At 37.5% G+C, this 16,330-nt stretch overlaps 1 protein-coding gene across 1 annotated transcript in view; it reads right to left on the bottom strand.

Annotated features, from left to right (window-relative positions):
• The window catches only part of LOC132034151 (protein PIR), a 38,141-nt gene that overhangs the window by 11,595 nt on the left and 10,216 nt on the right, over positions 1 to 16,330 (bottom strand). The window contains exons 11-23 of the mRNA XM_059424420.1: positions 16,150 to 16,301; positions 15,231 to 15,324; positions 8,735 to 8,950; positions 8,319 to 8,530; positions 6,905 to 7,052; positions 6,047 to 6,215; positions 5,693 to 5,769; positions 5,178 to 5,348; positions 4,738 to 4,814; positions 4,553 to 4,655; positions 2,842 to 2,961; positions 2,603 to 2,746; positions 368 to 517 (exon numbers count right to left, since the gene is read on the bottom strand). Coding sequence (XP_059280403.1) covers positions 368 to 517; positions 2,603 to 2,746; positions 2,842 to 2,961; positions 4,553 to 4,655; positions 4,738 to 4,814; positions 5,178 to 5,348; positions 5,693 to 5,769; positions 6,047 to 6,215; positions 6,905 to 7,052; positions 8,319 to 8,530; positions 8,735 to 8,950; positions 15,231 to 15,324; positions 16,150 to 16,301 — 1,833 coding nt within the window. The remainder of the gene's footprint in view (positions 1 to 367; positions 518 to 2,602; positions 2,747 to 2,841; positions 2,962 to 4,552; positions 4,656 to 4,737; positions 4,815 to 5,177; positions 5,349 to 5,692; positions 5,770 to 6,046; positions 6,216 to 6,904; positions 7,053 to 8,318; positions 8,531 to 8,734; positions 8,951 to 15,230; positions 15,325 to 16,149; positions 16,302 to 16,330) is intronic.

Here is a 16,330-nt window from a genome sequence, read left to right as displayed (position 1 = left end):
ATAGAAGCCTGAATATGGTAATAGCAGAAAACACCTACCTAGGATGTGGCTAAACTATCACGGTTGACCTCTTATTTTTCCTCTATGTGTTCTACTTGCAACCACATTTGATCACTTTTAAGCTCTTTTTCTCAAATTGCATTAGTAAGATTGAGATATTATTTCTTCAGCTCAAAGAGTAACATTCATAATATACAGCTGAGAATACAATGAACAACTGCAGGAAAAAGCATCAGAGAATAGTTGAAACTGAAGAAACTTGGTAAGACATAGAAGCCTGAATATGGTAATAGCAGAAAACACTATTTAAAGAGTAATACTGTAATAGAAAATTAAATCACGGAAAGTGCCAATGATAGTTTCTTACAGGAGTACCACAGTAGAAGTTTGGCTTTGCATAAGGAACCGAAGGCTTCTGGACAGGAAGAGGGGGCACTCGTGATGATCGGACAAAACGCTGAGTAGTATTGCACAGGATGAAATTTGGCAAGAAGTCATTTTGCATTTCTGTCCAAATCTAGAGAAAATCAAAACCATAATAAGTATCTCGATTACATCAGTGAGATATTCCGGCATTGATGACTTTCTTATTAGGACTCTCAATTAGAAAGGTTAATAGGAAAACAATTCGTCCAGGGTGATGTATAAAATTCAGGAAAGGAAAATTAGCACATATCGGCAAATGAAATTTGAGAATATAGATTAGGCAGTTATCCGTGTATGCAGGATCGTTCAAGTATCCTGCACAAATGAAGACAACCGAGGATGGTCTACTATAATCATGATAAAACTAGCATTGTTCTAAAGCACAGCACATCAATCTTGGTGACTTGGTCTATAATCCCTTTTTTCACTTGATTAATGAACAAGTTGCAGCATTTCCTTCCCGAAGAGAACGCAGACCTTGCAGTAACCAAAATGATGGCTATATTTCTGCGTCTATGTGCCCTAGTTGCCATTTCTATTTTCCCTACTTAGAGTAAATTAGTGCCTTGTTGTTTCCTCTTTTTCTTTCCTTTTGGGGGGGGGGGGGGTGGGGGGGGGGGGGGTGGGGTCGTGGGTTGGCTATTAGCTTTGAACTCTTAGCTTAGCCTTCGATATTTCATAAATATTACTGTAGGAAAAATTCCAACATACTCTAGAAGTTACAGAGGATCTGCTATGAAGCTGAGTGCAAAATTTCACACAACTATAAACCTAAAAACTAGAGTAACTGACATACTGCAAAATTAGAGTGGCTGACATGCTGCATATCAGAAACATGTCATTGCTCAAGACAAAATGATTCGGAAACACAAGGTTATGCTGGTGCGCAAGAAGAATTCTTTTGAGTTTCCTGTTTAAGTTTTCCTTCTCAACTAAAACAAGAAAGGTGAAGAAAGGACTGATAAAAGTCTTCTTCCCCTTTCTTGTTTTTTCCTAATCAAAAACAAGAAAGGTAAAGAAGACCTTTCTAGTCCAGGATGAAGAAATCAATCAACAAATATGACTCTCTAGGAGGAGAGCTTTGAAAAAATTATCTCAATTTGATTTCTTTGATCAAAAGAGCCTGCCTGTTTTGCTATGGTTTTATTCAATTGGAGAAGACAGTGATACTGCTATACAAAAAAACATAATTCGTATTTCAGGCCCTTTCTGTTAAATCCGTCAACCACATTTGCTAGTTCTCTGTTGTCTCCTTTCTCTATTACACTGTGAAAGCCTTACATACCCAATCATTTACTGTAGATGTACTCGTCACTTGCTTGAATTGAACGAGGAACTGCCATTTTCCGTGTGGCACAGTACCACTTTGTCACTACACTCCTATCCACACCCACATACAGAGTGCGCAACCATCAATCCCACCATTCCCAAGCACCTCTTCTCTAATCAAAATCACGAAACAGTACCCGAGGAGAAGGCAACTTTAGACTCTTATGATCATATCTTTTCTTCTTCTTTTTTTACAAAAGAAAAAATGCAAAAATAACAAAAGGAAAAGTCAGAAGGTGCAATTCTTAAGATTTTGCAGATACAGGAAGTAGATAGGATGTTATATCCTTCTATAGGATGTTATATCCTTAGTTCTTTTCACATGTAGCTTGTGTACTAGGATGCCTGTTGGGGGTTGTACTACTTATTCACTGCACTCTCTGGGTGCTATTCTTTAATAAAATTTTCATTAATTTTTTTTTTTTTTTTAAAAAAAAAAACATGATGCAGAAATTAGAAATATGAGAGGAAACCAGAAAGAACTTACTAAAGAAAACAAAGTTGGGTAAGTAACTAATTTGCACCAGAACATCATAAAGGTTTCACAAGACATGGTACCAAATTTGGGTCCAACAATTAACTTTTCAAATCGTAACTACTGCAAACGTATCACTCTGTTCATTGGCTCTATAAGAAGTACGTATAGGAAATCAGTGAAGTTCATAACAATGTGATTTACATATATATTCACAACCGACTAGAATTGCGGGGCTTAGGAAATAGTAATTAAAGCCATAATTCACCAGAATCACGAAGATAAGTTAAGATGAAGCAGAAGATAATACAGAGAGATAAATATGAGTATCTGTCATACTTTCACACAGGATTGAGAGAGACATTGACAAACCTGAGAAGCAAGTCGACTAGAATAAGAAACAAGGGATACATTCTCCTGCATCTCATTCAACATAAGATTGAAAGAATCTATTGTAAGGTCTTTCGAGAGCAATTCATGAGTAAGTTGCAAGATGTCCAGCAACATTTCCAGTTCCTGATAAATGTAGAGAGAGTGTGTGTCAATATTTTCAATTAAGAGAAAGAAATGTTCAGATTTTGGGTTAATTCACAATATATGTGAGTATTTACCACAATAGCACATAAATCCTGTGATTCAAAGCGATCAAACAAGAATTCAAGATTATCTCTGAACATTTTGTTCATCCTATCAGCAATCAAACTTCTCAAGTTGATGGTCCTACCTAGAAGCTGCATGTTACAAAAATTCTAGTTAAAATTGAATACCATAGGAGCGAAACAAATGTAGGCAAACGAAGATTCTCGTATACAACTCCAAAACTAGAACATAAATGTAAGCATGATGTAGAAAGGGAGAACAAGTAACCAATGACCTGGTATCTAAGTAAAAAAGCAACAACTGGTCAAAATGGCTGCATCTCCTTTAGAATTGTTGAAGTGTGTCATGAACATCTCATCTAAAAGCTTAAGTTGTTAGAGAGAGCACATTTTATTATTTAATTATATTCTCAACATGCCCCCTCGCGTGCAGACCTGATTCTTTTCCCTGGGCCAAGCACTGGAAATTCTTTTTGATAATGGGTGGCACTGAGATTTGATCTCAGGACCTCCTGCTCTGATACCATGTAAAGAATGGATCTTGGGCCTAACTCAACCCCAGAAGCTAGCTCAAAGGGAGGAGGATTGTCCAAGCCATATAAGGAGACCAACGACCACTTATCCCACTGATGTGGAAACTCAACACCCCCGCACGCCCCGACTGGACATCCAGAGCGTGGAAAATATAAGACGGGGGGGGCCAACATCGGAAACAATGGATTGGGACGAGCCTGGCTCTAATACAATGTTGAAGTGTGTCATGACCATCTCATCAAAAAGCTTAAGCTGTCAAAGAGCACGCTTTTATTATTTAATTATATTCTCAACAAAAATGAATGGTATCCTGAGTATACATTTCATTTTTGGTAGACTAGTGCAACATCTATGCTTTTGAGAGGTCATTGTATCCATATAACAGGTTCTTTGAACATGAGGCATGGCATATATAACTGACCTTGTCTTCTTCCGCTTCCAACATCATCCCTCACCCCCCCCCCCCACCCCACCCCAAAAAAAAGGGTATACATTATGGTAATTGTCTTAGAAACAATATGTCATTTCTTTTTTCTCTCTCTTCTGGAGGTTATGTTGGAGAACATGCCAAAGATAGGTTTGACCCAAAAGAAGTAACAAGAGATTAGACAAGTGAAAACTAGAAAAAGAATGAACATCCATTTGTTAAAGGAAGATGATCCACATTTTCCGTTGTATAATACACATTTATATACCTGATTTATTTTAGTCCGGAAACTTTTTTTTTTCTTTTTCATTTTTTTCCTTTTTTCTTTGACAAGTAGGTTTGTGGAACCTTTGACAGATACAATATTATATATTTTGCTCTGTTTAGATACAGTATCATATCTTTTTTTCCCTTTTATTGAAAAGAAATAGTCAAATTATTATATCAACAGCATATTGTCCATGTCCTTAATTTTCCACCCTAATTTTAACAAAAAATTCATGTCAGCCAAGTCACTTGTATTGATCCATGTCTGTTACGCAAAACATATCCAAACCTCTCAGTGCACACCAGTCAGGATATTTTCATAACTTTTGAAGAACGAAAGCAAATGCAAGTTTGGAATATTCCCTGGACCGGAGAAAATGAGGTAACTTGAATACTAGTTGAACCCACCACAACTGGACATAACAAAATCAGGAGACAAACCCCGGTAAAACAGATAACTTCATTACCAGATACAGAATCTAAATTTATACTTACCTTTACTCTAGTCGTTTTCAAAAGAGCTACGAATCTCATTGGCTGGACTGCAAACTTTTCGCCAATGTCTATGGCAAAGAGAAAGGATGGATCAAGTAGCTCACTGCAGAATAGGAGATCCTCAACTTCTTATAGACCATCTAATTCAGGAAAAATTACACATAAAAGGCAAAGAAAAGTAGTACCTGGCTGCCCAACTTTTGTAGTATGTAAAAATAGTCTCACACAACTTCAAGACAAATATATCAAAACAATTGTCCACCTAGAGAAAATATGGAAAACAAAGGTGTTGTAAAAGCCTTTTAATTCAACCAGGGAAGATAGTGCTTTCTATTGAGTCTACTAAACTAGATTTCCTAAAGCATTATCGATATTACAATATTTAAACAAAATGCATTTTAAGTATTACAATATCTTAAGCAAAATGCTCGTTAGCGCATACTCCAAGGTGAGAATAATGCTCAAAATTCAAAATAATAGAGTTCCTTCAGCGCATAAGATGGAATTAAGAATGAAATCTGCTGAATATAGAGATTGCATGTACATATGTGAAGTTAGGAAGATAGAGAAACGATGACCAAACCTCGATAGACAATATTAATATGCGAAAGTAACGTTTTATTACCTCAGCTTCGATTTCATCGTATAGAAAACGTTGCTTGAGGATCACTAATGCTTGCTGAGCAGCATCATTATAGATGTCAAATGACATCAAGGCACTCTCCAGAAGGCCAACAATTGGAGATTCAATCACATGATCCACCAGCATCCATGGAAGGGAGCATTCAATGGGGAACTGTAAACAGAAATGGATAAAATTCCTTGAAATAGGCATGACAGCTTAAGAAGAACTAGGCAAAGTCTTTTCTGTATAATTTTGTTTTTTTGTTTTTTTGTTTGGGGTAGGTAAAGTACAGAAAGCACAACTTTTAAGATGTTAAGAAGATTCAGGAAGCATCCTGATGTCAACCACAAGAGAGAAATAAATGGATATTGATATGTATTAAGAAAGGAAGATCTTTACTAGAGAAGTTGAAATCCATAGATATACCACCAGAATGGAACTCGAAAACTTCTTGCAAATAAGAATTTTAACTACCCAAATGAAAAAGATTATCAAGCAAGTTCGCACTTATCTACCTGTATAACACGAGAAGACTCCAGATAGAATTCTCTAAACCATAAGAAACCAAGATCTGTCAAGGCTCCAAGGGTAGCTGCAGGGAATGCATTGAATTGAATTATGCTAAGGACGATATATTACAAAATAAAACTGTTATCTGCTCAAAATGGTATTAGAGGAGTCATTCACTCTTATACATGCAAATGACTATAACTAAATAAGTACAGTACCATATGAAAGATGATACAGAAGAACTCATACACTCTTATACATGCAAATGACCATAACTAAATAAGTACGGTACCACCAACAGTTATATCCACCTAGCTTGCACATTAATACTATAAATCATGAAATATATATGTGGATACCTGTGTAGTCTAGTACATGTAAGAAAAAACCAAGCTTGTAGAAGAATGTCTCCAGCTGCTTCAAGTCATCGACAGGTATTTCAGAACCACTATTTCCAAAAATACCACCAGGCTTCCGCATGTTGCCACCAGAAACCACCTCATATATGAGGAACTGCAAGCAATGGACCTGATGAAAGGGAGAAGTCAAGCATTGATATGAGTAATATACAGTATAACCAATATCCAAGGTAGACGCTTCTGATGTATTTCTCTTTTTGATATGATCACTTTCATCAGTATTTGGTTTACTAGTTGCTATCAGTTTGGCAATAGCTTATAGAGGGAAAAATACACATGGAGAGATTCAGAGTTATAGGTTTGATTTCAAAATTAAATTCTAACCTGAGAAAATTTGATTAATATAATACTCAAAAAGATACTTTTGACATCCCATGGATATGAAACTCTAAATGGAAATTAACCAAAGAAACCAAAACAATTTATAGTCGTGATCAGTAGAATTAAACATCTTGTGCCTAACAGAACAAAGATATTAGATAAGTAACGGAATATAACCCATCCACCACTACTTAGATCATGACAATGCATGTATAAGGACAATGAAGCTTATAAAGAGAGATAGCAGTAAACTTTCACTTTGGCCACTCAAGTCTCTTGTGTCAGATGTCTCCAGTATTCAGATGAGATACGAGACCACAAATTATTAAAGAAGCACTTCCACCCAGAGCAATATTTTGAGTTGATAAGAATATTGATACACCATTTATGCTTGTAATGTGTTTTAACAATAATGAGAATTTCAACTTGAATTGTACTTTACAACATTGAAATCCCAAATCAGTAAATAAAGGAAACCTGAGCAGATGTTGGTGCTACTGGCCTGGGATAAAAGAAGGTCCCTCTGCTTTCTTCACCGCTATGCGGATATGACTGCATTTCACTCTCTGGCTTACTGGTATTTGCCATCCAATCTGCTGAAAGTGTCCTCATATCAGAAAGAATCCTGAGAACAACGCAAAAATGCGGAGCAATTAAAGACTAGAAGGATCATAATTAGACCAAAATCCAAGTTATTCAAATCAGTTATGTAAGACAACAAGGTACTCTGGTTTAAAAGAACTATTACGTATGCTGGGTTTGATACTCGAGAGCCAATTCTTTGGCTACATATAGAAAGTTAAATGTTCCTCAAAAGCTAAAGCAGTTGCATAATTGGAATACCCAACAAAAACAAAGCATACAAGAGACCAAAAAGGACCGAGAACATAATTTCTAATCCCACAAACCCCCATGATCATCTCACCCATTTGTAACCAAAATCACTTGTCAAATATAATCTTAGCCACCCTACAAGGTACAATTTCATTTTTTCTTCTTTTCGTCTTTTTTCCATGACTTAGCCTAGCTTCAAATCTGTGCAGTTCTCAAGCCACTCTGGCTTCCCTTTTACTTTCTTGTAGATTTCACCCTTCAACTAACGTGCGTAGCTCCCTTGCTTTCCCATAATTTTCCCAAATACACCCCCAAACACTATGCGAAAACTTTAACTTGCTGCCCTTCTGAATCTAATAATTGATGTTTTTCCTGCTTATTTGTGTTTATTTCAACACTTCAAAGTAGAATTGTTGAAATTGTTAAGGCAAAGAACTTTTCTTTAATCTTCTTCATGGTCAACATCAGAATTAAAATGTTATTCCTTACCGAGTTTCATCACTCTAAATTGAGCCTGTTTGGATGGGCTTATTTTAAGCAGCTTATAAGCTGAAAACAGCTTATAAGCTGCTTTAGATAAGTTAAGTCAAACGGGCCCAATTATTTTTTTGAGTTTATTTTAAGCACAAAATGATTTTAAGCTGGCCAGCCAAACACTCAAAAAAGCTGAAAACAGCTTATAAGCAACTTATAAGCCAATCCAAACGGGCTCATTGTCTCTACTCCTTCAAGAATAGCCTTCGTCATGATTAAGTGTAGTTTTATGGAATACTGCACTTTATCACTTAATTTACTTATCCGGGACTAAATTTGTCCTCTTTTTTTTTTTTTTTCCTCATTAATGAAATCTTTTTTGATCATCCCGGGAATAAATTAAAGACAAGCTGATCACCAAAAAAAATCTATATCCTAGGCCAGTCAAAACATGATTCAAAGTTTGACCAGGATGAACAAACTTATAAGTTTTCGAAAGAAAGAATAGAGAATAGTAAGAATTGTCCAAAACAAAAAAAAAAACAAAAAAAACAAAAACAAAAAAAGAGGAAGCGGTTCCCACCTAGAAAGGTCTTTCTTCTTCCGAAAGGTAGTCCGCAACATTGTCGCCAGAGTATTTTGAACAAAATCTTGCACCTCTGCGTGGATTGTCTCCCACAAGGCGTCGGTCACTGAAGTGTCAACCTTCTGCATCATTGATCCAATACTCTTGATATAGCTCACAAGTTCAACCAGAGCCTTCCTTTCTTCAGCACTATAATTGTACCGTACTACCTTCATTTTAATTTAAGAATATTAAATTCGCAGATATAATGTCAGATGCATTTTTTAAAAAAAGGAAGTAACTCTCCTCAAATCTTTTCGACAGTAGTTCCACTTTCTTCTCTTTTCATCACTTTCCTTCCGTCCTTTTTTTTTTTTGGCCGGGGGGGTGTGGAGGATAAGAGGGCAGTTAGCTACATAAATATTAAATGAAACCTTTTCATAATCAGAAAATGATGCAGGCATCTCATGTGACTCTGTTGGAACAGCATCCTTGCATGGGCGAGAAAATTTCCAAGCACATTGTTCCCAAACTCGTGCAGTCCATCTGCTTAACAGTTGAAAACCTTCAACAACCATGTCATAAGTATTTCCTTTGACTTCCTTAACCCACTCAACATCCACACCATCAATTGATTTTAGCAAGACAAGCTGCAAAGAAGTCGAGAAATAATATGATTAGGGATATTCACTAATGAGGAGTTGTATCATATATGCATAACCTGGGTATTCACAAAAAACTGGTTTACAGATTTTTCGGTTTTCATATCTTACGCAACAAAGTAAATCGAAAAGGGAGCTTAGTTCGGATTTATGGTTCAGCTTTTAGGTAAATCCTTCTATCAGAAATTAGTTTCATTTTTTATAACCCAGAATCTCCGAGGGCCAACAGTGCACGGCGCGAAACTCAGGGGATAATGATTGTATCCCTCCTCTCATTCTAAAAGAAAAAAAAGAATCATTCTCAAAATGTCCCGCCCTCTACCCTTCTCCACTTAAATAAGAGGCTTTTGTTAGCAGCAAAGTTCGAACCCGTGACACGCGCTTCACCCGCACATCATGGATTACACTCTTACCACTAGACTAAAGCACTGGGTGCCAGAAATTAGTTTCTAAATCAGTTACAGTTCTTTGGAAACTAAAATTCTCCCCAAAAACCTTTTTTTTTTTTTTTTTTTTTTCCATTTACCACTTTTGTTTGGTACAGCTTTCTTATCCCATCCCATGCTCTGCCTCTTCCCCTAACCAAATACCAGAATACAACTATCGGAAATGGCTCATTTATGCCACTGCGTCAATAGTTTGGCTCATTTATCGAACTATAAGAAATGGCTCATTTATCAGTCTCAAACAAGTCGGGACTGTTTTCCCCAACACTGTAACAAACAACAAAAAGAAGAAAGCTGCAGAACACTGTTTCAGATATATTTTAAAAGAAAAGGAAAGAAACAAAAGATACAAATAGGATAAGAAGTGACGGTTGCCATGCCAATTCTCAAGAATCGAATAGTTTTCTATTTTTTCATTTCTTTCTTTCCTTTTCCTCCATATGTTTATCACAAATAAACCTATCCATCTGAACTTAACAAAATTGCTGTATCTCCCTATCTCTCTTTACCAATTTAACATGAAATTCCTGGATTCAGTTGTCCCTGCTGTAGCAATGTAGTACTCATTAATTTGAAAGGAAAATTCATATTCGAAGTACAGAACTGATCATATTGGCTACACAAAAACTTTAATTAAATTAACAAGTTCAGTAAATTCTGAAATTAACATTTACATCATACATCTCTAAGCTAAAGATCTATGTTACATGAGCGTTCCATTTCTCTTGATATACTCGTGACGGATGATGGGTGTGACATGAGTAGGGGTGCTTCTGGTAAAAACACCTGTGTTGATACCCATACAGATATTCACAGACACCCGTGTTGATACCCATACAAATATTCACAGACACCCGTGTTGATACCCATACAGATATTCACAGACACCCGTGTTGATACACATACAGATATTCACAGACACCCGTGTTGATACGTGCCTGTAAACGATTTTATGTAACATTGCTGAAAAATATTTTATTTTATGCGTTGAAATCAATCCTGTTAAGTTTTTTAACTGTGAATCTTATTTTAGATAATTAATTACTAGAATCTCAGGGTAACCACAATAAGCTATTGGGTATAACCAAAACCAATGATGTGCCCACACTGGTGTAAAAGATGGAAAAAGATATCCGTTTTCTCAAAGCCTCAAATATAACAATGTAATTTTTGATAGTAAGAAAATTCAATTAACCAAAAGAGAAAAGCAGGTATCCTAGAGGTTATTATCTGTGGACTGCAAAACAAATTACACGTTGTGAGAAAATAGGGGAGAAAATATTATTATTGAATTGTGTATTTACATTATTACATTGAGCCCTATTTATAGACACCACACCCTAATCCTTTTCCATGTAGGATACTATATACAAATCCTATTCATATTCCTATTCCTATTCTAACACTCCCCCTCAAGCTGGTGCATACAAGTCATATGTACCGAGCTTGTTACAAATGTGTCTAATACGAGGACGACTGAGTGACTTGGTGAAAATATTTGCAAGCGATCACTCAACTTCACAAATTTAGTAACAATATCTCCGGAGAGTATCTTTTCCCTGACAAAGTGACAGTCAATCTCAATGTGCTTAGTCCTCTCATGAAATACCGGATTTGATGCGATATGAAGGGCCTTTTTGTTATCACACAAAAGTTTCATTTGACTGATTTCTCCAAATTTTAGTTCTCTGAACAACTGCTTAATCCAAACTAGCTCAAAGTTGCTACAGCCATTGCTCGATATTCTGATTCAGCACTAGATCGAGAAACGACACTCTGTTTCTTACTCTTCCAGGACACCAAATACCTCATATTAACACACAATATCCGGATGTAGAACGTCTATCAGAGGGTGATCCTGCATAATCAGCATTTGTATATCCAACAATCTGCTCATGGCCTCAATCTTCGAAAAGCAGTCCTTTACCTGGAGCTGACTTAATATATCGCAGAATGCGGACAACTGCATCCCAATGACTATCACAGGGAGAATCCATAAACTGACTTACAACACTCACAGGAAACGAAATGTCAGGTCTAGTCACTGTGAGATAATTCAACTTACCAACCAGCCGCCTATATCTTCCAGGATCACTGAGTGGCTCCCCCTGTCCTGGCAGGAGTTTAGCATTCGGATCCTGTAGGAGTGTCAATGGGTCTACATCCCATCATTCCTGTCTCCTCAAGAATGTCTAAGGCATACTTGCGTTGCAAAATAACAATACCTGACGTGGATTGGGCAACCTCAATACCTAGAAAATACTTCAGTCTGCCAAGATCTTTGGTCTGGAAATGTTGAAAGAGATGTTGCTTTAAATTAGTGATACCATCTTGATCATTGCCAGTTATAACGATATCGTCAACATAAACCACCAAATAAATACTCAAATCTGGAGCAGAATGTCGATAAAACACAGAATGATTTGCTTCACTGCGAGTCATGCCAAACCTACCAAACCAAGCTCGAGGAGACTGTTTCAGACCATAAAGTGACCGATGCAATCGACACACCAGATTACTCCCCCTTGAGCAACAAAACCAGGTGGTTGCTCCATATAAACTTCCTCCTCAAGATCACCATGGAGAAAAGCATTCTTAATGTCCAATTGATAAAGAGGCCAATGGCGGACAACAGCCATGGATAGAAAAAGACGGACAGATGCTATTTTAGCCACGGGAGAGAAAGTATCACTGTAATCAAGCCCAAATATCTGTGTATACCCCTTCGCAACAAGGCGAGCCTTAAGCCAATCAACTTGGCCGTCCGGACCAACTTTGACTGCATAAACCCAACGACAACCAACAATAGATTTACCTGAAGGAAGAGGAACAAGCTCCCAAGTACCACTCGTGTGTAAAGCAGCCATCTCGTCAATCATGGCCTGTCGCCATCCGGGATAAGGACAATGATGATACAAAGGCATAATGGGATGGCGATAGACGATGATAACTTAAAAGGGTATAATGTGAGTTAGTATTATGAGTGGACCGTTTACCTTTACGAAGTGCAATCGGCTGATCAAGGGGAGACAAGTTCGCAGTAGATGCAGGGTCCGACGCATGACATGAATCATCTGGACCTGATGTTGGGTCTGATGCTAGACGCGGTCGACGATGATAAGTCAGAAGCGGTGGCACTGTGACTGGAGATATAGAAGTAACTGTAGATTCCTCAAAGGTCGATGTAGGTAAAACCTGAGGTATAGGTAAGACCTCAGAGATATCAAGATGATTAGAAGGAGACCTAAAGTAAGATTAAGACTCAAAAAATGTGACATCGGCAGACATAAGATATCGACGGAAATCAGGTGAGAAGCAATAATACCCCTTTTGAACCCGAGAATAACCAAGAAAGCCACACTTAAGAGAGCGAGGGGCTAATAAATCTGTCCCCGAAGCTGGGTTATGCACAAAACATGTGCTCCCAAAAACACGAGGAAGAGAATACAAAGATGGTTGAGGATATACTATGGAATATGGAATCTGATTCTGAATAGAAGATGAGGGCATTTGATTAATTAAATGGCAAGACGTAAGGACTGCATCACCCAAAAAACGCAGCGGAGCATGGGATTCAATGAGAAGAGTGCGAGCAGTCTCAATGAGATGCCTATTCTTCCTTTCTGCTACCCGGTCCTGTTGAGGGGTGTAGGGACAAGAATTTGATGATTAATTCCTTGGTGAGTCATAAACTGCTAAAACTGGGAGGATTCGTATTCTAAGGCATTATCACTACAAAAAGTACGAATAGAAAAGCCAAATTGATTTTGTATTTCAACACAAAAACTCTTGAATATAGAGAATAACCCAGAACAATCTTTCATTAAGAATAGCCAAGTACATCGGGAAAAATTGTTGAAACTAACAAAACAACGAAATCCTAAGGGTGAACGGACTTTACTAGGACCCCAAATATCACAATGAACTAATGAAGAAATAGACTCTGCGCGACTCTCAGCACTACGTGGAAAGTTAGTGCGAGTGTGTTTCCCAAGTTGGCACGACTCATAATCTAATTTGGACAAACTAGGCACCATCTTTTGTAGCTTGAACAGACTCGGATGTCCCAATCGTTTACGGATTAAGTCTGGAGGATCTGTAACCAGACCTGCTATGGAGGAATTAAGAATAGAGGTAAGGTAGTAGAGGCCTTGTGATTCATATCCTACGCCAATCGTCTGTCCCGTACTGCGGTCCTGCATAATAAAAGAATCATCAAGAAATAGTATAGCACAATTTAAGGCACGAGTCAAACGACTGAACGATGCAAGATTAAAAGGACAACCAGGGACATAGAGAACAGAATTTAGAGTGACGATATGGGTTTAGCTTGTCCAACTCCTTTTGCTTTTGTTTGGATCCCATTGGCTAAAGTAATAGCGAGAAGAGACGGTGAATAATCAATATCCGACAAAAGTGATTTATCACCAGAAATATGATCAGAAGCGCCAGAGTCTACAACCCACGATCCAGCGGTATTAGATTGTGCAACTGAGGCTACTTGTGAAGATGTTTGCTTACGTGCTCGATACTGAAGATACTCATTATATTCTTCTTCGGATAAAGAAACCCGTTGATTACCTATAGTGGCAGACTGAGCAACATGAGCATTCTTGGGTGGTCGATCATGCAGAGAATAACATACTTCACGAGTGTGTCCAAACCTATTACAATAACTACACTTAGGTCAAGAGCTGCATACTTCACGATAGTGTCCAAATCTATTACAATAACTACACTTAGGTCGAGATCTTCCAAAGCGGTTCCTTCATCGATTCTTCGTAGACTAGGATGTTCGAATTTCCGATCTCCTTTTTAAGGGTTCTGATTAATAGGACTCGAATTTCCAACTCCCGCGTTTTTATAGTTAAAAATATTAAAACCCTGAGACATAGCTCAAAATTTCAAGAAATAAAACTGACCAAAAGGATTACACCAAGCTTCTGCCTCAAAAGGACTTGCTGGGGTGCAAAAGTAGAGATCCAGAAGCTGTTGTTAGCTGAACAGAACCGGAAACGGCGCTGCTAGATCTCGCCGGAAAATCGGATCTCGAAAGAAAATAGTATGGGGAAGCTCGGAATCAAGAGACGAGCAGATCTGGAAAAAGAAAACCGTCGGAAACTGGTCGGAGCAGTGCTCACGCGCCAGCGCATGGGAGATCTAGCCGGAGTTCTGGGGGCACGTGGAAGACTTGTTGCCAGCGATGTTGACTGGGCTTTGGTCGCCGGAGGTTGCTGGATCTTGTGGTGGTGTCGGATTTTGCACAACACCAATGGAAACAGAGATTGCTACGAACAGTCACCGGAAATTGCACAGTGACTTTTTTTTTCCGGGATATCACTGGTAAATTGCACAGTGATTATGGCTTTGATACGATGTGAGAAAATACAGGAGAAAATATTATTATTGAATTGTGTATCTACATTATTACATTGAGCCCTATTTATAGACACTACACCCTAATCCTTTTCCATGTAGGATACTATTCCTATTCCTATTCTAACCCACGTAACTTTCAACGAAGTTCATCCAGTCATCTATACATATAATTCTCTTTGGTACTCCAAAAACATAAAAGAATTAACAAAAATTGATAGAATTTTGTCAATAGTCTTCTCAAAGCCTCCAAAAGCTCTTAGATTCTCTCTCTAAACAGTCACATATGGCTTGCGAGATGAAAATATAAATATTTGTTTCAAAAGTTTCAATTCAAGCCACTCCAGTAATCGTTTTTCATAACATTGTTAATCAGTCCTGATCAAAATATTGCTAATCCATATGTGTGTGTGTGTGTGTATATAGAGAGAGAGAGAGAGAGTCACCTGACTCATGGCTGAAGCAAAACGAACAGTGAAGTCATCATGCTCAGCACGGATCACTCCAATATGGTTGACAATCAGATATTGCCGCTGATAAGTATAATGGCGTTAAGAAATTACATGAGGTAATCCCTTGAAATATTTCTAGTGGATAGTAGAAGAAGTCTATTATTAAGTAAAACAGAGGAAACAAAAGGAAAATTTTGAGAAATAACTTATAATCTAAAACATAAATTAAACTCCTATATATACCATGTACTGGCAAAGAACTAAAGCATTTAACTCAGAATATAATTGAATGTGAACTGCCTAATATTTCCCAAAATATCTTAAAATACTTGCTTCACTAGTCAAAACATTTTTAAAATCGCTTACTGTATTTCAGTACTAAAACAAGAAATAACATCTTCATTCAAAGGCCAAACAAGTTTCATGGATTCAAACTACTCCTATGAAAAGAGAGACAGAGAGAGAAGGGGAAGACAAAAGGAGGAGAGAGGGGGGGGGGAGAGAAATAAGTACAATGTTAAACCACTTCAAATTAGGATAGTATTCTCCTTGGCCGTGAACTTCAAAGTGATAATGTTCATAGAGAAAAGTAATAATTCGGGACTGTTGGTGAAGAAGAGAGAAAAGTTAAAATAAGGAGGAACCAGACATCGTAAGCTTTCTTTAACTATTCCCTACAAAAAGCAATAGATTTTCGGCTGATAATATCCAATTGGAATACAGAAAGGAAAAGCACCACACTAAAGTTCTATTCTGTTAAGTTCTATTCTGTTCCAAAAGATCTGTTTTCAAGTTATCAGCAGTAATAAAAAAGTAAATTTAGGAAAACCAAATCTGACTCACATGAACCTAAAATTGAACAGCATCAAAAGCAACAACGGAAGATTAAAGGTCAGAAATGGAGAAAGGATATTCTTGTGCCTCACGAAGCGGCAGCTCATGAGGTGCTGGAAGAGTGAGAAGCCGAGTTTGTGCAGAAAATTTAGGGAAGTACGTCGATAACTCTTTTAAAATCGCAGCAGGAGACAGGTGAAGATCTGGGAAAGCAGGTACCACAGGATCATTCTGCATAAAGAGAAAGCAGAGAAATATAA

The sequence above is a fragment of the Lycium ferocissimum genome, chromosome 10 (assembly GCF_029784015.1).
Source record: "Lycium ferocissimum isolate CSIRO_LF1 chromosome 10, AGI_CSIRO_Lferr_CH_V1, whole genome shotgun sequence".
Classification (NCBI taxonomy): domain Eukaryota; kingdom Viridiplantae; phylum Streptophyta; class Magnoliopsida; order Solanales; family Solanaceae; genus Lycium; species Lycium ferocissimum.
Note: the sequence above shows the minus strand (reverse complement) of the source record. Positions and strands in the feature narration are given on the sequence as shown.